This window comes from Chelonoidis abingdonii, chromosome 2, assembly GCF_003597395.2.
Source record: "Chelonoidis abingdonii isolate Lonesome George chromosome 2, CheloAbing_2.0, whole genome shotgun sequence".
NCBI classification, from domain to species: domain Eukaryota; kingdom Metazoa; phylum Chordata; order Testudines; family Testudinidae; genus Chelonoidis; species Chelonoidis abingdonii.
The window spans coordinates 151,814,600-151,835,956 of NC_133770.1; the positions used below are offsets into that span (position 1 = coordinate 151,814,600).

Genomic DNA, 21,357 nt, shown 5'->3' on the forward strand with positions numbered 1-21,357 from the left:
CCCGTCAGGAGGGTTTCACACAATCCATTCATAGTCTCACTTGGCTCCTGCACTTCAGCAGTTTGCAGAGCAGAGCCTGAAGGCCAGGCCTGGCTGTCACAGAGTCAGCCCTGGGGCTCAAGCGGGAACAACTTGTGCTGTGGGGCTGACGGCCTTAGGGTTCTGGTGCAGCCTGGGGCACAGGTCACTTGCAGGTTTACTCTAGTGTCAATGGTGAATTCTCTGTAACTTGACATCTTTAAACCGTAATTTGAGGCCATCAGTGACCCAGCCAGAGTCAGTGTAGATGATCATGATGGTCCTTTCTGACCCTACAGTCTGAGTCCTGGTGCATGGGCGGCAGGAGTGGGCAGCATGAAGGAAGCTGTGGAGAATATGCATGGGCTTGTATCCCTCTCTGGGTATATGTTGCATTATCATCTGTGCTGGAATTATGCTCAAGGCACCTGGTATTGGTTTCAAAAATATGCTTCTGTCTCCCCCAGTTCCAGTCTCCTCAGAGCAGCCAGAAGGGACTGAGAAAGAAGATGTGCGAATGCAGCTGAAGAGACATCAGACCCCCAGCCCGACCCATTGCAGCAAATCCTCCAAGCGAGCCAAAATCAAGGTGACCATTGTCTCCCACGGGGAAGCTGCTGGCATGGGGAATGGAGCGCCCCTTGTTACACAGCCGGAAAGTGAGTCCCTGTTCCAGAACTGCTCTTTTAACCAGAGACATTTACATTCAGTTACATTTACATGGAGAGCAGGTAGTTTGTGTGTCCCAGGCCAGCTCTGGGTATGAGGATGTGTCTGCTGACAAAGACGGAGCTAAAGGGGTAGGAACCTTTTTTTTTTAAGGATTTAGACATGGCAGGCAGTCTAAGTGGTTCCAGGTGCCAGCGACTGGGTGCTCAGTGATGCTTGAGGAATGCTGGGGATTGAAGTCCCTTAATAGATACACAGCAGAGCTATGGCATGAGCTTCGGTTCTAGAGAGTCATTCAAATTGGATGTGCCAGGGTGGAAGGCTGTGTGTGTGGTGGGCAAAAAGGTGTTTTCCCTTTGTATATGACGTTGCACAATCTACTGAGTTGGGAGGGAGGTGATCTTTTCACTTTCCTCTGAAGCTTCAGGCCATTGCTGGACACAGGATGCTGGTCTTGAGGGACACTCGGTTTGGTTCAGTTTTGTAAGTCTGTGGCTTGCTTAAGTGTCCCTCCTACCCTGATGCCGTAGAAGTGACAACAAAGGACTCCCAAACAGGTTGGAATCTGTCTGCAAAGATCTCATCCGGGACCTGCTCCTGCCATAAAGGGAGGACCATGTTGGGATTTGATGTTGACTCCCACTGGAAGAATCTCTGTGTATTCTTGGTATAGAATAGTTTCCTGCTCTGCTGATCCCCTTTGGGCATTGCAACGGCCTGTCAAATACACCTTTTATATGTGCATGTGCAAAACCCAACTCTTCTCCAGTCTTCTCCTGGGTTAGGAAAACCCTGCTGTGATGTGAATTTCAACCTGGTGAGCTGAAGTCCAGAGAGCACTGTAGTGTGTTCAGCTTTGTTTCCCTTCAACACTGGAGAGGAGGCCAGGAATTTTGTTTGCTTATTGTAACCACGGTACATTAAGGGAACTGTCTGTTGTGGTGGGCCAGGTTGATGACTTCTGCTTGGAGCACCAAAAAATAACTCTTAAAGGTAATTGTGAGTGAGCAGAATTAGTGTGCAGTGTAGAGCTGAAAGGGTCAGCACGCCATTCCAAAGCCCTGGGAAATCAGAGATTTTTCAAAGCTGTAAAGTAAATCAATCCATTTTGCAACATTTCTTGGTTAATTTAACAGTTGGTTTTACTGTGAAAATTAACTAATGAATATATTGTGGCTTACCTTCAACAGCTTTGAAAGTCTCTGATTTCCTGGACTTTTTTTTTAATTTTCAAAACTTTATTTCTTTTCACAGAAAAAAAATGAAATGCAGAAGTAAACATGAACCAAACAAGAATTCCCTCTTACCGTGCGTGAGCAGGAGGAATACACAGGACAAACGCATTTGTATCCCAAACACCGCAATAAACAAATATTGTAACTCACCGGCCTTTCTGTGTATTTTGTAAAGTGTCTCAATAGAATGCTTACAAAATCAACCACTAGAAAACCGGCATGTGCTCAATGAGCCATCGAGGCAGTAGAATTGTATTATAATAATAATCTGGCCAAGAGGAAGTGGGGGTGCAAGTGAAGGAGAGGATTAGTAGAAACGGATTAGTGGAATTCACGAGAGGTGCTTGCATCCCTGTGCTGAGCACCTGGTATCCAGTGCTTTCCAATGTTTGAAGGTCATTCCCTCAGTCGTATTGTGCATCACGGGATTGTCGCAATGGTAACTTCCTGGTTTTATTAGTGATTCTATTTGGTTTGATGTTTCTGGAACGACTCGCTCTCCTAGAACTTTCTAGAAAATATCTAGGACTGCACTGGAGCTTTCCTTTAAAAAGTGCTTTGGGCAGCAGGTTGAGCTCCGTTCCCCCAGCACTACTTTGTGTCACTGGGTCGTGTGTGATAGTGGGGGTTCCCCAAAGGCTGGAATAGGGCAGAGCTTCATGTCTCTTGTTTTTCTTTCCCACAGGTGTGGCAGGAAAGCCCCCCACTGTGACCGTAGGCCAGTCTGGGTCAGGTGTGAAGGAGCTCTCGGGATTACTTGCCACTCCCAAGTGAGTGTATCATTTTATTTTTAATCTGTGGAGCTCAGAGACAGCGAATGCCAGGCTCCAGAGAGCAGTGATTCCAGCATCTGCCACTTCCCGAGACCTTGAGTGTGAAAGGACATGTCAGATGTCCAGCTCTGTGTCTGAATCCTGAGATACAGGAGACATCCAACCCCCTGGAACCCACCCCTTGTGAGTGTTGACTTGTTGCAGGGCAGTCCTGAGAAATGTTGGCAGAGCGAGGGGAGTAGCGGGGAGGGTGTCCTGGTGGTAGGTATATCTCTCTGTATATGGTGGAGACAAAGATTGAAATGATAGATTCAGACCTCCCGATCTTTTGTGACCCTGGCATTATTTTATCTCTCCCTATGTCTTCTGCCTTAACCTGGACTCCAGTTCCTGTCCTTAAAAAATGTCCCTGCCCGCGCACATGCAGAGTGTGTGTGTTCTTGTGCATCTAATGCTGGCTTAGTCTTCTTACCTCCCATGGTGCTGCTCTGATTTGCTGTATGCCTCAGAGCGGCAGCCCTGCCTTTAACGGGGAACTGGAGCCAGGATCTGGAAAATAAAAACAGTTTTAAATTGAGAACCCCCTGTAATTCCAAAGGTGGAGTCTGTCTGTCTATAACCCCCAGTCAGCATGGCATGGGGGCAGAGGGCTACAGTCGCCCCTCATTTCAGAAATAGATTCTCAAATCCTACTCTATTTATGCTTGTTTCTATCTCCCATCATGGAGGCACAGCCGCTGCTGCGGTTTTGAGTTCACCACAGTAAGGTTTTCAACCTCACCCAGCCCTTCCAGAAGAGTAGCTATGTGCTGCGTTTGACCCTCTGGCTGCAGTCTTTGGCCTGGAAATACATTCCCTTGGAATTGGTTGGTTACTGGAGTGCATTTGCCGTGTTTCTCTGTTTGTTTTCCAGGCTGAATTCTGTGGCGGAAACCCCCTCCCTCAGCTCTACCCCCTCAGCCATGATCCCTAGCAGCACAGCTCCCAGCGCCTTCCATTCCTTGCAGAGCAGGCTGGTGGCCAGCAGCGCCCACTGCAGGCAGGCCCAGCCTAGCAATGCACTCCAAGGTACCTGCCTCTTTCTTCATGTCTGGCTTGGGAGCTTGAAAAGCAAACCCAGCCTGTGAGATGGATCTGGGGAATCAGTCATGTGTTTCTCTGCCTGCATCTTTGCTCTAACCCGGGAGTGACTGAGAGCCTTCCCAGTGCTTGGCTATCCCAGCAGTTTGACGAGGCCAGTGACTTACTCAGGAGCTGGAAAGTGAGCCTGGTGGAGGATGGAACACGGGGTCAGGCTCTGTTTCCATTGAGGTCAAGGGCAGCTAGACCAGGTGACATTGTTTCAGCAAATAATATGTTCGCAAAAAAGTCCATTTTTGGGGATACTTTCAGGAAACGAGTATGGGGGTAATTCCAAAGTGGTTTATTTTGGCCTATTTTTAAATGGAACGTTTCAGCTTTTTGTTTTGAAATGGTGTTTTGTTTAATAATTTAGCTAGTATTAAAAAAGGGTGAAAGACGGCCAAAAATGACCTGGAGCAAAACAGAAAAACATGAGGAACAAACAAACAAATCCCAGATGTATTTTGTTTTGATAAGAAAAACCATCAAAATTCAATATCAGTTTGAACCAAACCACATTTTTGTTAGATTTTTTGGTTCAGCTTCTGAAATAAAAAATCAGTGATACGCTCAGCTCTAATGGCAACATTTCCACGAGTTCAGTTGCACGGGACCAGGAAGTGGCTCGCTGTCTGGTGGTTTAGACATGACTGGCCCTGCCTACGCTGGGCGCGCGTCCTGTTTACAGTCATGCGAGTTGATCGATGTTGGGTTGTGTTCTAGAATGGTGTTTTGCTACTGGAGACGTAGCTCCTAGGGAGGAACGAGGGGTTCCCACAGGTCAAGAGACAGCGTGACTCAAGGGGACAGCCTATTGCTGAAGCTAGTCCACCAAGGGTGAGAAACTAGCTCTTCGTGGCAGGTTGTTCCCCAGCCTTGTTTGCTTTCAGGAGCAGCGTCTGCTAGCAGCCTCCTGCAGGGACTGAGCTTCAGCCTGCAGGACATCGGAACCAAATCACCAGCCCTTCCAGTGAGCGTAGCATCCGTGGGGCCGTCCATACAGGTAGGCCACCATAGCGATATGGAGGGTTTCAGATTGGCATGGGCTCTCCTGGAGAACGGGAAACTGGATCTAGAGAGCTTGGGAGGACAGCATCCTTGTTGCCATGGATGAAGTAGAGCTCTGTTGCGGGTATGAAGCTGTCTTGAGACTCTTGCTCTTGTGTTTGGCGCTTGGTTCAGGAGTAGGGTACTTGAGGACCAAGGGTGATGGGTGCCTTCTCTACAAGGACCACTGCTGTCTGCAGCCTGCCCTCCCATCTGGAGGCTGGGTGCAGTGATAGCATGAGGTGCATGGCACATGGGAGTTCTGGCACGGAAGGCACTGAAACCTAGACTGGACAAAATACTAGAAAATGTAATGTAGGGAATGGTCCCACATGAGCCCCGGGGAGTGGGTGAGACGAGCCTGCTGGGCCTCTTCCACTCTTGCTTCTCACAGTGGAGTGGATTGCAACCCCATCAGCTCTAGCAGGGGCAGCCTGCGGAGACTTCAGGTCCCACCTTGCAATGCTCCACCCCTATCTGAGCAGCCTCCATGCAGATCAAGGTGGTTTATTGCATGCCAGGGCCAGTAGTCTCCATGGGCTGCCCCTTCATTTTAAAATAAGAGTGTCCATGGTGAAAGGGCCAAACTTCATCCGCCCTTGGGCTGAGGTGCACTCGCTGCCTACTGGGATGAAGGGTGGAAGACTCTGCCAGACCTCTGAGACCTCAAACTGCCCTTGAGAGTGAGGGGGAGCAGGGAAGGACATCCTGCCCCTTCCTCCCTGGTGCTAACCGCACTTGCCTTCTTTGACAGACCTCGGCTGGGAAGACACCAGCACCTATCCAGAGTCTGAGTGCCATAACCACGGGCACCGGTACAATCGTCCGCACCATTCCAGTCGCCACATCCTTGTCGTCTCTTGGAGCCTCGGGGGGCGGGAAGCCCACAGCTATTCACCAGTTGCTGACCAATGGCGGGCTGGCCAAGCTGGCCAGCAGCCTTCCTGGCTTGGCTCAGATCTCCAATCAGGCGGCAGGTAAGGGCTAGTGCTGGTGGGAGTGGTTGTGAGATGAAGATGCAGGCACCCTCCCATCTCCTTTCAGGCTGTAGTTCACATTTACAAAGCTTGTTTGAAGTTCAGAGTGCTCTGTGAACGCCGACTTACCCTCCTGACGCTGCTGCGAGGAGGGAGCTATTGCCTCCCCCCGTGGAGACACTGAGTCAGTGGCAGAGCTGGGATTCGAATTCGTGAGTCCAGCGAGAGAATTTACATCCCTCGCGGGGTAAAGGGGGATCCGCCACAATGGACCGTGAACATCCATCGTCTCCCCAGTAGGAGTCGATCTTCATCATGCACACGATTGAAGTCCCCTTTGCATGTTCCTTAATACCAGGCTGACTTATACCTCGCATGGTTTAGGATGGCTTGCGAACAGGGCCAGGCGGCTGCCTCTGAACAGCGAGTCCCCTAATTCATAGCATTCCAGGCTCCAGAGAGCCAAGATCCAGCTATGGGTGCGGGCTGTGTGTTCCTCGGAGATGCCAGCCACTGTCAGCTTTGTGCTCTCTCTGCTCACCCAAGCTAGTGTCTGCCAGTCCAGCCGTCAGCTCCATGCCCTGGAACTCGCATTACTTCATGCTGAAGTCCTCGTTACACAGCACGTGGTCTGTTAATAGGAAATGTGCATGGGGTCTGGGTGCGGGTCTCCGAATATCACTGCCAGCAGTTGTGCCTGGAGGGCTCATGTTGGGCTTTCCCAGACGTGGATTTGTTGTGTTGGGCACTGTGATCCTTGCCACACTCCATGTTCGTACTGTCCTACAGCTGATCTCCAGTCACTGGCAGTTTGGGAGCAGCTGCCTGGCAGCTGGCGGGGGGGGGGTTGTGTCTGTCTGATCTGTTTTTCCTGTGAAAGGAAGAACCATGCCCGGGCAAAGTGTGCACACGGAGATTGGCTGGTCACAGTAACTTGCCTCGCTCCTGTGTCTTCCAGGCTTGAAGGCTCCAACTACCATTACAGTTACCCTGCGGGGACAGCCTAACCGTGTCACTACCCTGAGCCAAGCGGCCGTGGGGACTATCCAGCCCCAGCTGGAGGAGCAGCAGCTGCAAACTCAGACACCTCAGGTAATTCTGGGCCTCTGGTCTTAGGCGAAGGGAAGCCGTTGGGCATATGTCATGCTTCCATCACCAGCGTTTGTGCAGGAGCATCTCTCCTGGGGAAAGAGTTCTGCCATGTGGCCCAGAAACCACCACTGGGATTTTCTCACTAGGGTTTTGCTAATGTTGAAGCCAGGGTGTTTACTCCTGTATGAGCCATTGTGCCACTGTGCTGTGACTACAGCGGAGACCGAAGTGGACAGGAATGGGGGGCTTGTGAGGGAGAGCAGAGCATGCTCTGGGCAGGAAGGGGCTAGTAGGGCAGTGGCTGGAGATAGATCAGGCCTCTCCTGCCACAAGCACAGCAGCCTCTACCCAAGTAATGTATCTGATGTGACGTCACTGCTGCACTTAATCCACTGAAAATGCCAAATCAAGGCAGTGACTTTGGATCCAAACACCTGGAGTTGGTGTCAGCCTGGGAGCCCCTCTTTAAGATCCCTCTGACACTTGGGGCTTTCTGGAGAGGTGTTTGTAGACCCTGCTCTGTGCCGAGGAAGGTGGAATGGGGCTCCCTCCAGAGCTGAGGTCGATTTGGGCCTAATTTGAAATCCTGACCTGAACCTGACTAGACCACAGACAATCCAAACCCAGCCTGAGGTTGTTTTCATACCCGACCCTGACGCTTGTAGTTGGTCCCTTGGGGCGTAGTTGCCAGCTCAGACTTCATTTGCTTTACTTTGTTTCCTCCTTAGAGCCGCCAGGGGCTAATTACCCTCCAGCCCTATTCTCCCTCCTGTGGCCTGATCCTCACCCTGGCCCACCAGCCGCTCCCTGCCCAAGTGCTGCGCACCCAAAGGGCGGTCACTCCCTGGGCTGCCTCCCCTGAACCTATGTCAGTGCTGCCACCTTGTCCTTGGGATTCGGCCTGACATGAGCTTCCCATCCCTATACCTTGTGCCTGCAGTCCATCTCCTGCCGCCTCCTGCCTGTGGGGTTGGAGCAGCAGTGGCTGTATGCTCTTCTGTCCGCTGGCATCTCCCTGCGCTGCACAATGAGAGGGGCTGCAACTCATGGGCACAGACCTAGAGCTGAGAGGTGGTAGCCGATGGGTGGGGCACACAGCTGTGAACTCACCAATTCCATGGGCCAGGAGGAGGTAATGAGAGATGACCCACCCCAGGCCCAGGACTGTTGGTTTGTTTAATATCCAACCCAACCCTGAGGCTTGTAGTCGGGCTCTGTAGGAGTCAGGTCAGGTTGCAGGACCCTACTCCAGAGTCTCTCGCTGCATCTCCGTCAGCTCCTTCCACAAAGGGGCAAACTAGAGTGAGGTCGGGGGGGGTTGCCCCATCCTGTGCCAGGAGCTTGGTGCCTTAAGTCTTCAGATCCCTGAACTGAGACCAGGGACCTGGATGGCTAATGATTGGATGGTGTCTGTGGGCAACACCAGGGCCTCCATACTGTCATTTCCTCCACAATACTTTGTTCTTCCCCATGCAGGTGGCAGGACCCAGTGACGTGGGAATGTTCAACTTTATCGTGTTCTCTAGGGCAGTGCTTCTCAACAACCGGTGTGTAGACTGGTGCACATGGTCCCTGAGAACTCCCTGACACAGTTTAGGAAGGTGGCAAGCCAGTCCCTGGTATCAAAAAGGTTGAGAAACACTGCCATAGAGTAACATTTTTTCATGACAAATGTCCCTTGGGATTTTTCACACTCACTGTGATAGGAGTGAGCCCTGCTGCTGTTGGAAGAAGGCTGTAAACTCCTGACCTATCAAGTGCCTTCCCTGGGAAAGAGACTCAGGTTGCTTTCCTCCCAGTCCCCAGCTGTATCTTGTCCTGGGGCTGAATCCAGAACACAAACTGCCTGGTTAGAGGCAGATTTGTTTAGTGGAGAAGCAGTTAATGGTGTCAGATGTTCCAACCGTGTGATCTCAAAACGGCAGTGGCAAAGTTCAGAAAGGAAATAAGCTGCTGGAACGTGCTCACTCCCTTGAGTGAAAAAGGAAGCAGGTGAAATCTCCAGGGCAGACGTACCCTGGAGCGGCTCCACCTTATGTCAGTTTGCAGTTGTGAGACGTAGTTTCACAGATGTCAAAGCCAGAAAGGACTATTTTGCGCATTCCAACCTGAGCTGGCTAACCCAGACCAGAGACACTCACCCATTGTGCACCATCAGCAGAGTTGGAACCCTCACAGACTGTAAGGTCTGAAGGGAGTATTCAGATAACCTGATCTGACCTCCTGCACATCACAGGGCACAGAACCTGGCCCACCCCCGCCTGTAATAAACCCCTAACCTCTGGCTGGGTCACTGATGACCTCAAATTATGGTTTAAAGATGTCAAGTTACAGAGACTTCACCATTGACACTAGTGTAAGCCTGCAAGTGACCTGTGCCCCAGGCTGCACCAGAATCCTAAGGCCTTCAGCCCCACAGCACAAGTTGCTCCTGCTTGAGCCCCAGGGCTGACTCTGTGACAGCCAGGCCTGGCCTTTAGGCCCTGCTCGGCAAACCGCTGAAGTGCAGGAGCCAAGTGAGACTATGAATGGATTGTGTGAAACCCTCCTGACGGGCTCAGCTGCCCCCGTCAGATGCTGCGTCGCAGGGTGCTGGTGTTGAAGGACTGTGTCAGGGCTACAGCAACCTGGGTCTGCCTCTCTGTTTTGTCTTTTGACATAGGGCAATTGCAGGATGAGGAAGGTGTGACTGGCCCAGGAGGGGTCCTGCACCGTGGTCCTTGTGAGACTGAGAGACTTTAAGGCCTGCCTGGCTGAGGTTTGGGTTTTACTCAGACTCTTAGAAATCAATTATCTACTGGGCTCCAGCCATATATAAGGGCAGGCCAGTCCAAGTTCCCAAGTGTGTGTGAACGTGGTGCTTCTGGAGGTCAAAAAGGGACACCGAGAGCCCTCATGCCAGTTGAGAACCACCTCAAGAACTTGGAAAAAAGCAACAAAGACTGGAGAGAGACCTTGGGTGAGATTTCAGATCTCTCTGAAAGCCGAGAGAGACACAAATGATGTTGTTAATATTTTTACAAGGCATCTGTGGAAGAGTCAGGTCTGAGTTTAACTTCAGCTGTTGTGGTAGCTCCTGAAAACTACCATTGGACACAGGAACATACCCCTCTGAATTACAGTTCGCTGGCATGGGCTCCTGCAAAGATCCTTCATAACAAATTGCTATTTGACTAAAGGTCTGCCAAAGAGCTGTTTGAAAATAGTACCCATTATTTACCTGGACCGGAGAGGGACGTATTTACTGCAATATTACAGAGTCTGTCACTTTTCTGTAGAGTCCCCGTGAAAGTGACATGGCAGAAGGGGACGGACAAAGCTGCCCTGGGCACAACTCTAATAGTGTGTTTCCAAAATGCCCTGTGTTGAATTTCCCTTGGCTCCCTTCACCAGTGCTTTCTGCACCCCGTTTTAACCATGTCAGGGAGGCCTGGCACCTAGGGCACAAGCAGGAAACTCAGGCAGGAATGATGTTTGCTGAGGAGACAACCTCGGCTTGTCAGTACTTGGTGAGGAATGGAAATAGAGATCTATTTGGACCACGCTGGCACCAAAAGCTGGTGCCAGTTGGTCTCCCTGCATCCGGGAGCTGGAGGATGAGGATCCCGGGGGAAAATGTTTCTCCTGACTGTGACGGTGTCTTTCTTATTGCACAGTCGAGTTCCCTGTTTTCGGTGTTGCTAATGCAAGTTCCGTGCAGAAGGCCCTGCCATAGGGGATGCAGGAGAGCAGACTGTGACTGGGGACTCTGAGCTGTCCAGTTTGAGGCCTGCTCCTCTCAGAGCAGTAAGTGTGACCCATGGCTGCCTCCAGCTGGGAGCCCCATGGAGGTGGGGGCAGAGAAATCGCTTTGGCTTTGCATTGCTCCATCATTGTGGGACTTTAGAGAGAAGGAACTTCTGAGGCACTTGAAGTCCCCAAATGTGGGAGAGGGTTTCGCTGGATTCCGCCCTCAGGCTCCATCAGTGGAAGTGGTACATTAAGCGTCTGTAATTCCTGGACCTGTTTCCTGTTACATAAGGATCTGCACTGTATTTTTTTTTTATCAGTAGTTTCCACACAGAGACATTCCTGCAATGTGCCTTGTAAATGCTTGGTAGCTGTTCTCCAGCTTGTCGGGAGTTGGGAGCATCTGGTTCATTCGCCTCTCTATTCAGTGTCAGTTTCAGTCATTTTGCTGGCATGACATGGCCTGTAAGTGTCTCCAGAGTTAGTATCTCTGTGTCAAGGCTGAATATCTTGAAGGGAATATAGAGATGGCGATAATAGCTCTTCCTGTGACGTGTGCCGTCACCATAAATCTTCTTCCAGTGCTGAAGATCAGTCTGTCAGAGTTGCATCTAATTCCGTTGTCCTGTAGGTCAAAATCTCCTTGGGTAAACCTGAGTCAATCTCTGGTTTTCCCAGGCTGGTTGAAGAAGTGATCAGAAATAGCATGTTCTCCTTTCTCCTTTGTTACCTGCTTTGAGGCACCCTAAAACAATGTGGCAGAACAATAACTATATTAGAAAGTCTGACAAACCCATGACATTTCCAGGCATAGATTAACTCCAGGCGTTGTTACAAGGTGAGGCTGGAGGCTTAATTCTAAGCTGTGAGTTTGACTTACATTGTTGGGTTTGTGTGTTTAGGGCAGTGCTTAATTGTGTTAGTGTCCATGGAGAGTTCTTTTAGAAACAAAATGTCATGGGTTGTGTATTTCAGCAACTGGTCTAATTCTATCCATTAATGTAATTGACTTACATTTGCCATTAGAATGTGTAATTCTGTTTGATAGCACTTTTCCCAGTAAGAGCGCCTTGATAAAAGACTAAGGGACATAACCACAAAGAACAAAGGCCATTTTCCCAATACAGCTGGGCGATCTAAGGGAGTTGAAAGTCCGGGGAATTGGACGGTTGGCCCCCTTTGAGAAAGGCAGCTTGCACCTGTCCTAGGGCTAAAGCTTTGGATTGCCCCAAGGTTTCACCTGATTATGGGGGCTTGGCTAGTTCTTGCACTACAGCCTTTGTGGAAATAAGGTGTAACGTTTTAATAATGAGAGTAATTAACTATTGAAACGGCTTACCAAAGGTTGTGATGGAGATCAAGAGTGGATGTTTTCTAACAGATCTGCTCTAGCAATGACTGTGGGCAGGTCTCTGGCTTGTGCTCTACAGGGGGTCAGACTAAATGATCACAATGGTCCCTTCTGGCCTTGGAATCTGAAAAATTTGCTCGGAAGGCAGTTCTGTTGGGCCAGTGCCCCCTGTCTGGGTTATAGCTGGAATCTAGATGGGATGAATGTTTTCAGGATTCAGTATTAGTTAAATAATAGAAAACGCAGTCCCAGTGGCACATGGTTAATGCTGGCATCACAAGGGTTGATAATGGAGACCAGTGCTGTTGGAAGATGAAGGGGATAGTGACTTGTTGGTGTTTGCTCAGGACACTGGGTTTGTTTGTTGTATGAGGTGCTCTATTGGCTTTAGCCATCGGAAGGGGTTGGGTAGCATGAACAGGAGCTGAGATTCAGTGTGAGAAATGTAGTGCACTACTACTCTGCACCAAGTGGCTTTGAGTGTGGGGGGTGGGCGGGGGCGGGCATGTAAGGAAAAGCCAGAGGAGTCCCCACGGAGAGCTCAGTGGATGTGTCTGTCTGTGCAGCAGGGGTGAAGCAGTAGGATGCTTGGTGCATTTAACATGAAAGTGCCAACTGTGCTGGGACTTATAAAGCGGGTCTGGCCGGGGCTCGACCCTCCCTGGGGAGGAGGGGAGCCACACCAGCCTCGACACACAGTGTCTGCGGCAGCCTCTGTCTTCCGGGCTGAGCGCCACTGCACAGTCGCTTGGACTCCGGCCTTCTGCTATAGAGCGGGGCAAGGAATACATAGTTATAGAGGCTCAGCCCCTCATGGTGCAGGGTTGAGCAGTTAATAGTTCCGGCAGCTTGAGTCCTTTGGGGCAGGACCGAGCAGTAGCACAGTTAAAGGGGGCTCAGCCCTTGGTTCGGGCGGGGCACCAACCCACAGTTACAATAGTTCAGGTAGCTCGGGTCCTTTGGGGCAGGACCGAGCAGTAGCACAATCAACTGGGGCCCAGCCCTTGGTTCAGGCTGGGCACCAAACACACAGTTACAAAAGCTCAGACCCCTGTGGTTCAGGGTTGAGCAGTCAATCACTAGGCCTGCTGGCCTCCTTAGGCCGGGGAGAGGGGGATTCTGCCACCCGGGTACGGGGGCAGGGGGAACGCAGGCTCACCCACTCCACTGCGTTCCAGCCTGGGGCCCTAGCTGCGGCTATCGCCGCTGACGGTCAGTGGGGTTCCTGACCGCAACACACTGACATGGCTTCCAGTACACTTGCAGCCTGACTGGGGTCAGCTGCCCCCGGGCTACTTCCAACCTCCCCCTCTGGGCCTACCTGACCTGGGGCGTCAGTCCCTGGGAAGTCTAGTAGCATGGGCTTCTCCCAGCCAGGGCTGGGCGGTAGGTCCGGCAGTACCTCTGGGAAGTCCGGCCAGGCCTGGTCCGGGAATTCCTCGGGGTAGTAGCAGGGATGGGGCAGCTCCTCGTAGTAGCGAGCGCGGGGAAGCTCCGGCAGCTCCTCGTCGTAGTGGGCGCGGGGAAGTTCCAGCCAGTCAGGGCCACGGCCCTGGGCCTCAGCAGCTTCTCAGTCACGAGCACCCTCTGGCAGGTCTGCTCGCGACGGCGGCTGGGCTCGGGCTGAGGGCCGGCTTTTATACTTCCGGGTCGCCTCCTGACCCTCTGAGGGGCGGGCTCACTGCTCAGTGGCCCCACCCCCTTAAGTGTCTGAGGGGGCTTGACCCTCCCTGTGGAGGAGGGGAGCCACACCGCCTCGTTACACGACTCTGTACCCTCATTTGAACCATTGGCTTCTGTTTTGGTCCTCTCCTGCTGGGTGCAGCTATACTCTGAGAAATATCAGAGAGGTAGCCGTGTTAGTCTGGATCTGTAAAAGCAGCAAAGAGTCCTGTGGCACCTTGTAGACTAACAGATGTTTTGGAGCATGAGCTTTCGTGGGTGAATATCCACTTCGTCAGATGCAAGTGGGTATTCACCCATGAAAGCTCATGCTCCAAAACATCTGTTAGTCTATAAGGTGCCACAGGACTCTTTGCTTCTCTGAGAAATGAGCATTGTGGGGCTGTGAGTGGCATGGACTCCAGATCACACTTACTAAAAAGATGATCTTTCCCTAATTGCTGGCCCTGCAAATGTAGCTGGAGATCTGAGCTTCCAGCTGGATCCTGAAAGAGATGTGACTGGGACCCGCCCAAGGTTCCATTGTGGGGCAGTGGTGGAGCTGGGAAAAGCACCCAGGTCTCCTGCCTCCCAGACCAGGACCCTGGCCGCTGAACCTGTAATGAATTATAGGGTGTTAGTGAACATACTGATGCCAACCCTGCCTGATCTGTGCTGGCAGAGCATTGTGAGGGAGGTGCCTGAGCCGCTTCAATCAGGGTACCCATGTATTGCCCAGTGCAGGCCATGCTAGCAACTTCTAAGGACCTTCAGTGTCTGCTCCAGCTTGTCTAAAATGGAGCAGATTGCAGCCCCTCTTTTCTTTAAAGTTCAGGTGCCAGTGCTCAGGACACCGCCCCGGCCCAAGATTCGTCTTCCCTTTACACGTTTTGTGATAGCAGCCCCAGCCTTCATGGAGGAGGGTATCTGGATGGTATCTGCTTCCTTCAGAGCCCATCAGTGCTGGGGGTTATGGAGTTGAGCCTCTGCCTCCATAGCAGTCTAGACCCTTCTGACCAAAGGAATTAGACCTGGGTTTCTGGCAAAGCAATAAACTGTTTGGCCACTGGATGTTGCAGTTTGCAAGACTTTTTAAACAACATTTTGTCTCAATTTGTATAAAGCCATTTAAATAAATAGTGTCAAAATCAGCTTGAGGACCACCAAGCAGAGAGGCTCTTGGGTCTGCAGAATATCCTGGAAGTCAAGCACTGCCTGGGCTACTTCAGAAAACTGCTCCATGTTGGAAAATCACTTTAGTAATCAGGGAGAATTAGGCTGGCAATAGGGAGAGAGCACAGTCTGTCGGGGTGGGTGCCAAGTTCATACAATCATAGACTTTAAGGTCAGAAGGGACCATTATGATCATGTAGTCTGACCTCCTGCACAATGCAGACAGAGAATCTCACCCACCCATTCCTGTATCAAACCTGTGTCTGAGCCATTGAAGTCCTCAAATCATGGTTTAAAGACTTCAAGGTGCAGAGAATCTTCCAGCAAGTGACCCATGCCCCATGCTGCAGAGGAAGGCGAAAAACCTCCAGGGCTTCTGCCAGTCTGGCCTGGAGGAAAATTCCTTCCTGACCCCAAATATGGTGATCAGCTAAACCCTGAGCATGTGGGCAAGACTCACCAGCCAAACAACCAGGAAATAATTCTCTGTAGTAACTCAGATCCCACCCATCTAACATCCCATCAAAGCCATTGGGCCATATTTCTGCTAGTATCAAAGATGAACTTAATTTCAAAAATAGGCTATCCCATTATACCATCCCTTATAAACTTATCAGCTTAGTCTTGAAGCCAGAATGTCTTTGCCTCGCTATTCCTTAGGCGTCAGATCACACCCCTAGCACCCCCCCTACCACAGCCTGTTCCAACCCACTCCCTCCTCCTCTAATGGTTAAGACCAACTTCGCTAATATCAAGTCTAAACTTCTGATAGCCAGTTTATTTTCATTTGTTCTTGTGTTCACATTGGTATGCGACTTTAAATAATTCCTCTCGCCTCCCTGGATTTATTCCTCTGATATATTTAGAGAGCAATCATATCTCCTTCAGACTTCTTTTGGTTGGCTAAACAAGCCAAGCTCTTTCAGTCTCCTTCTCAAAGACAGGTTTTCTGTTCCCGGATCATCCCTAGTAAGCCCTTCTCTGACCGTCCAGTTTGAAATCCTCCTTCTTAAACATGGAAACCAGAACTGCACAAGTATTCCAGATGAGGTCTCCACAAGTGCCTGTATACGTACTAACACCTCCTATTCTCTAATTTGGAAATGAACTTCACCTGAAGGCATCCTAACCACATTAGCTTATTTCACAGCTCAATCACATGGCAGCCATAGTCATCTCAATTTGGACAACAACTCTAGGTTCTTCTCCTCTCTGTTACTTCCAACTGATGCCTCCCCAGCTTTATAAAATATTTTGTTATGAATCCCTAAAATGCATGACTGCACTTTCACTATTAAATTTCATCCTATTAAATAATTACTCCAAGTTACAAGGTCAATCCAGATTCTTCCTATATGATATCCTGGTCCTTCTCTGTATGGCAATACTCCAGCTTTGTGTATCTGCAGACTATATTAGCACATTACCACTTTTTGGTGCCAAGGTCAATAATAAAGGATAAATAAGAATTTGGTCAAACCGATCCTGAGAACTCCACTAATAACCTCTCGCCAACCTGAATTTCACTTTCAGTATGCCCGTTAGCTCGTCCTTTAACCATCCTTGGTTCCTTGCACTTTCCAATTTCATATTGTCCCAATTTTTCCAGTTAGCTAATAATTCCCGATGTGGAACTGTATCAATGCTTACGAAATCTAAGGTAATAGATCCACGGCAATTTTGTTTGTCTAGAAAATATTACTTCTCAAAAAGGAAATCAGTTGGTTTGGGCATGATCTACCTTTTGTAAAACATGTTGTTTTTGTCCAATACATGATCGATTGTCCGATATTCTCTTCAAGAATTTTTCAAGCTTGGATACTACAGATGTAAACCATGATGGCCTGTTAGTGCCCAGATACTTTTTTTCCCTTTCTTAAAAATAGGAACTATGTTAAAATTCTCCAGTTGTGGTACGCCCCTCGAGTTTACAGATCACTTTAAATTCTGCTAATACGGGTTTCGTAATGTCTGTTGGCAGTTCTTTTAATATTCTTGGATGAAGATTATTGGGCCTCTCATTTCGACCCAATTAAGCTGTTTTTGAGTTTGGCTTCTACTCGGATTCGTTGGTAATATCCTCTCCATATCCTCATTCCTATTTGTCATCCTATCATTATAACCTAAGCTCCTATTAAGACTGAGGCAAAGTATTTGTTAGATAATTGACCCGGCTAGATTACCTTAACTCCACTTCCATACCTCAGTGTTTAGCGTCCGTTCTTCTTTCTTTGTTTTCTTCTTATTTATATGGCTATAGAACCTTTTACTATTGGTTTTAATTCCCTTTGCAAGGTCCAACTCTACATGGCTGTTGGCCTTTCTAACTTTATCCCTACATGTTCTAACCTCAATAAGGTAGCTTTCCTTGCTAATCCCTCCGATCTTTCACTCCTTGTAGGCTTTCTGCTTTTTCTTAATCACCTCTCTGAGATGTTTGCTCATCCAGCTTGGTCTGCAATTCCTGCCTATGAATGTTTCCCCTTTCTTGGGATTCAGGCTTCTGATAGTTTCTGCAACTTTGACTTGAAGTAATTCCAGGCCTCCTCCACCTTTAGATCCCCAAATTCTTCAGTCCAATCCACTTCCCTAACTAATTTCCTTGATTCTTGAAAGTTAGCCCTTTTGAAATCAAAAAAGCCTAGTCACAGATCTATTTTTGTTTATCCTTCCATTTAGTTTAAACTGAATTAGCTCATGATGGCTTGAACCAAGGTTGTCCCCTACAACCATTTCTTCTACGAGGTCACTACTCACCAAAACCAAATCTAAAATAGCATCCCCTCTTGTTGGTGCAGCAACTACTTGGTGAAGGAATCCATCAGCTGTTACATCCAGGAAAATCTGAGCCCTACTATTACTACTAGCAGTTGTCCTCCAGTCTATATCTGGGAAGTTAAAGTCTCCCATGATCACACAATTCCCATGAGTGTTTATTTCATTAAAAACATTAAAGAGGTCTCTGTCCATATTGGATCCCGGCAGTCTGTAGCACACCCCAAGCACTATCCCAGGGGAGGCTCTGGTAGCTTTCTTCCCCAATGTGATTTTTGCGCAGACAGATTCTCTTTGCCTTTATTTCTGTCTTTCCTAAACAGCACATACCCTTCAATACCTGTACTCCAGTCGTGACTACTATTCCGTCATGTTTCTGTTATCCCTATAATATCCAGTTTCACTTCCTGCACCAGTAATATCCAGTTTCACTTCCTGCACTTCCTCCATTTGTTACCTAGGCTCCTCGCATTGGTGTACAAACACTAAGTTCTTAGTGAGAGAGGCTGTCCTAGGTTTCTCATCAGACGTGACAGATACGGGATGCTCTTAGCAGGCTAACTGCACCTGGGTGTGATCTGCAGTGCACAGGGTGTACACCCCTTAGAGGAATGGATCATCTCATTAAAGTGCAGATCTCCTGGATTCTGTTCCTGGCTCAGCAGGTGACCTGCTGAGACACTTTGGCCAAGTCTCTTTGTGTCTCTGTTGCCCTCTCTGTGGAACAGGGCTGCTAATGGTCATGTGCCTGGTGCAGGGCTGGAGAACGGACTCCGTGGTGTCTTTGGGATCCCCTGCTAGGAGAGGGCTATTGTGTAAATGCTGTACAAGGGAACTTCCATCCTCAGTGACACACAGTTGCCAACACTCTGGGGAAGGTTTGGTCTGACGGATTCGGTGTGGGTTAGTGTGGGGCTTCTTGGAGGAAGCAAGTCCACTCTGAGATGGGATCGAGGGGCAAAAGCCTCCCCCACTCGCTGATGGTTTGTTTGCACTGGGGGTAACTCGAATCAGCCACCACGTTTGTACACGTTCGTTTGTACACAGCTCACGGCAGCAGATTTCCATATAGCATGTACCAACTCGTTTGTTAACTGGCAGCTGATTAACTCCAGTCTAGACATATCCTTGAAGCGAATGCAAGCGGGTGAATCTGGATGTGGATGGAACAGTGCAGCCATGAGCTGAATACCTAATAGACCCTTTAAGAATCCCCTAACTGGTTAGTGTCTGGAATGCGCGGGGAAGGTTAGACGTCTTTACTGAGGTCTCCCACTGAATGGGCTCTGCACAGACGTCAGGCTGAATGTCCAAGGGATCTCATGCATCTTTCATGGCTCAGCAAGGAGCTCTTCTGATGCAGAAGCGAAAGTGAACATGCTGCTTCCAATAGTGTTGTGCTCTTGGCAGTATCCCGATAGTAACAGCAGGTGGTTGCTTTCATCAGAGGATCCCTGAGCGCTCAGAATCTCTTATTAAGCCTCACAAGTCCCCAGGGACATAGGTCAGTATTATCTGCATTTTACAGCTAGGAAACTGAGGCACAGAGTGGAGAAATGACTTGCCCAAGGTCACCCATGGAGTCACTGGTGGAGGTGGGAATAAGACCTTAGGTAAGACACAGTCACCACTGCTGAACTTGCCCTCCCAAAGGTTGATGGGGATATTGCAATAAAGGTCTTTGTAGAACTTTGTCTCCTTCCACAGAGTCCTCCAGCTGACAAGTACTGGTCAGAGGGAGGGAAAAGAGCCATAGAGGAAAGGTTAAAAGACGTAGAGAAGTGGATTTGAATTCCCCGCTGCTGAAAGGGGTTATAGGCAACGAAAAGAGAGCCCCGCTAGCTAAGGGCCGGACAGGAGGCATTCTCCACTCTGCATCACGCTCCTCGAGCCCTGCGGGTGCTGTGAATTATTGCTGCTCTGCTTGGCAGTTCCGTTGGGTCTCAATTACTTTAACCCTTTCAGGCTCCAGATGGTGCAGTTGGGAACTTGAGCACCCCACCTTCCAGTGGCGCCCCTCCTGGCAAGCTTCTGTCTCAGATGGAACTCAGCAAAGCTCAGGCTGGCATAGAGACGGCTCCTGCTGACCCCGCGTCCCACCTGACCTCTGCAGCAACGCCACCTGTAGGTGAGGCGCATGGCAGTTCTGGGGCACACGCAGCCAGGCCTTGGAGTCAGTGTGGAGGAAGGGCTAGAGCCGTGCCTGCCTGGTGACTCGCAGGGCTGCTGTGGTGGTGTGACAGGATCGCCAGGACACCCAACTACCTTGTTGGAGATTGTGACTTTTGAAAAGACCCTATTAACTGGTTTCTTTGAGTACGTGCGTGCACATCTTTGGGCGTGACAGCGCAAGGGGAAGATGTAGCATCATGTAACTGAGACCATTAGCCCAGACGCCTGGATAGTTATTTTAAGTTCAGCTCCATGGCCTAAAGCTGCAGACTGCTCAGGTTCTGCATTTCTGCTGGCTGTGACTGGCTGCCGTATAGCTGTGCTTTCCACACTAGCAGCTCTCCCTGATGTGCGTTATTGTTGACCTAGACTAGGGAGAAGGGATCCAACCCACTGCAGCTCAGTAAGTGTGTCTGTTGCAACTGCCCAGGGAGAACCCAGATCCGCACAACCGAGCTGCAGTCTATTGTATCCTTAAAATGCTTTGGTAAGAAAAGTTGCATCACGGTTGGTTTGAGTCTTTCTTTCCTGTTGGTTTCAAAGTGAAGAGAAAAGCGCTGGAGGCAAATGGATGATAAGCGTTCTGGGCGAAATGAGCAGGCTGGACAGAGCCCTGCTTGGAAACAGTGGAGCTGTGTTTCATTATCTGCTAGATTTCTCAAAGGGCTAGGGTCTAAGCAAACAGCTCTGGAGCACTTGGAAGTCCCTGCTGTTCTGCAGAGGCTGACGCCTAGTACTCTAATGATTTCCCAGTGTCTGTAGGCTAGAACCATGGCATACCTCAAACCCCAGCAGTTCTCCCACTGAGATCAACAGGGAAGCGGGAAGATGCTATTTTCTTTTTCTCTTTTACCTTGAAATGTTTCCCTTGGCTATTTGTACTTTAGCTAGAGGGCCACCGTGGTTGTTTGCAGAAAGCTTTCTTGTGTCGCTAGCGGCCCTGGTTGACTGGTAACCCAGTAGCAGCCTCAGTGTATTCTTGGTTGGTTGTTTAGTGGCCAGAACTGCAGTAGCTCCAGAGAAACACAGCAAATACAGCCGCTGCCCTTCAGAGCTTACGGTCGAAATAAACCCCAGCCCAACTGGGAAATACAAGCAAAACAAAGAGGGGTGGTGAGAGATGGAAAGACAAGGGGGTGGTTTTCAACAGCGCAGTCTAGGATTTTCCATACCAGCTCAGACCTGTTGGTTCAACGTCACTGGTGCCCTGCCTCCAGTGATGGCCCCAAACTGATGCTTCAGAGGAAGGAGAGTGCCACTCTCATAGTGAATTTGGTGAGTTGTGTGATGCGTTTTTGATGGTGGGGAGGGGGTAATGTTGCTCCTGATCCTTAGGATAACTGGTGGCATGCAGGTGCCCTTGTCTTGATTCCTAGTACCCTGAGTCACTAAAAGGAGCAGGGTAAGTCAAACTCCAGCTTTCTCTGTGTCAGGCCTTGTGCTCTCAGATGAGTGCCTTTATCTTAGGCACATCCCAGCATACCAGGGGTGCTGAGCTGGGCACCATTCAGGGCCCTGTCTTTGTGGCATGAGACTGTTCCTGTGTTAAGGCAATGGCTATG

General features: G+C 49.7%; 1 protein-coding gene across 8 annotated transcripts in view; it reads left to right on the forward strand.

Moving 5' to 3' along the window:
- KANSL3 (KAT8 regulatory NSL complex subunit 3) overlaps positions 1 to 21,357 on the forward strand; it is a 65,284-nt gene that overhangs the window by 40,166 nt on the left and 3,761 nt on the right. For 3 of the 8 annotated variants that reach the window (XM_032790301.2, XM_032790300.2, XM_075062705.1), the window contains 7 exons: positions 486 to 677; positions 2,608 to 2,692; positions 3,609 to 3,763; positions 4,708 to 4,820; positions 5,619 to 5,841; positions 6,800 to 6,933; positions 19,589 to 19,751. In XM_032790301.2, the coding sequence (XP_032646192.1) occupies positions 486 to 677; positions 2,608 to 2,692; positions 3,609 to 3,763; positions 4,708 to 4,820; positions 5,619 to 5,841; positions 6,800 to 6,933; positions 19,589 to 19,751 (1,065 nt within the window). Of the gene's footprint in view, positions 1 to 485; positions 678 to 2,607; positions 2,693 to 3,608; positions 3,764 to 4,707; positions 4,821 to 5,618; positions 5,842 to 6,799; positions 6,934 to 8,409; positions 9,980 to 19,588; positions 19,752 to 21,357 lie in introns of those variants that run through there. The other 5 variants (XM_075062707.1, XM_075062706.1, XM_075062709.1 and 2 more) reach the window with 3 other exon arrangements.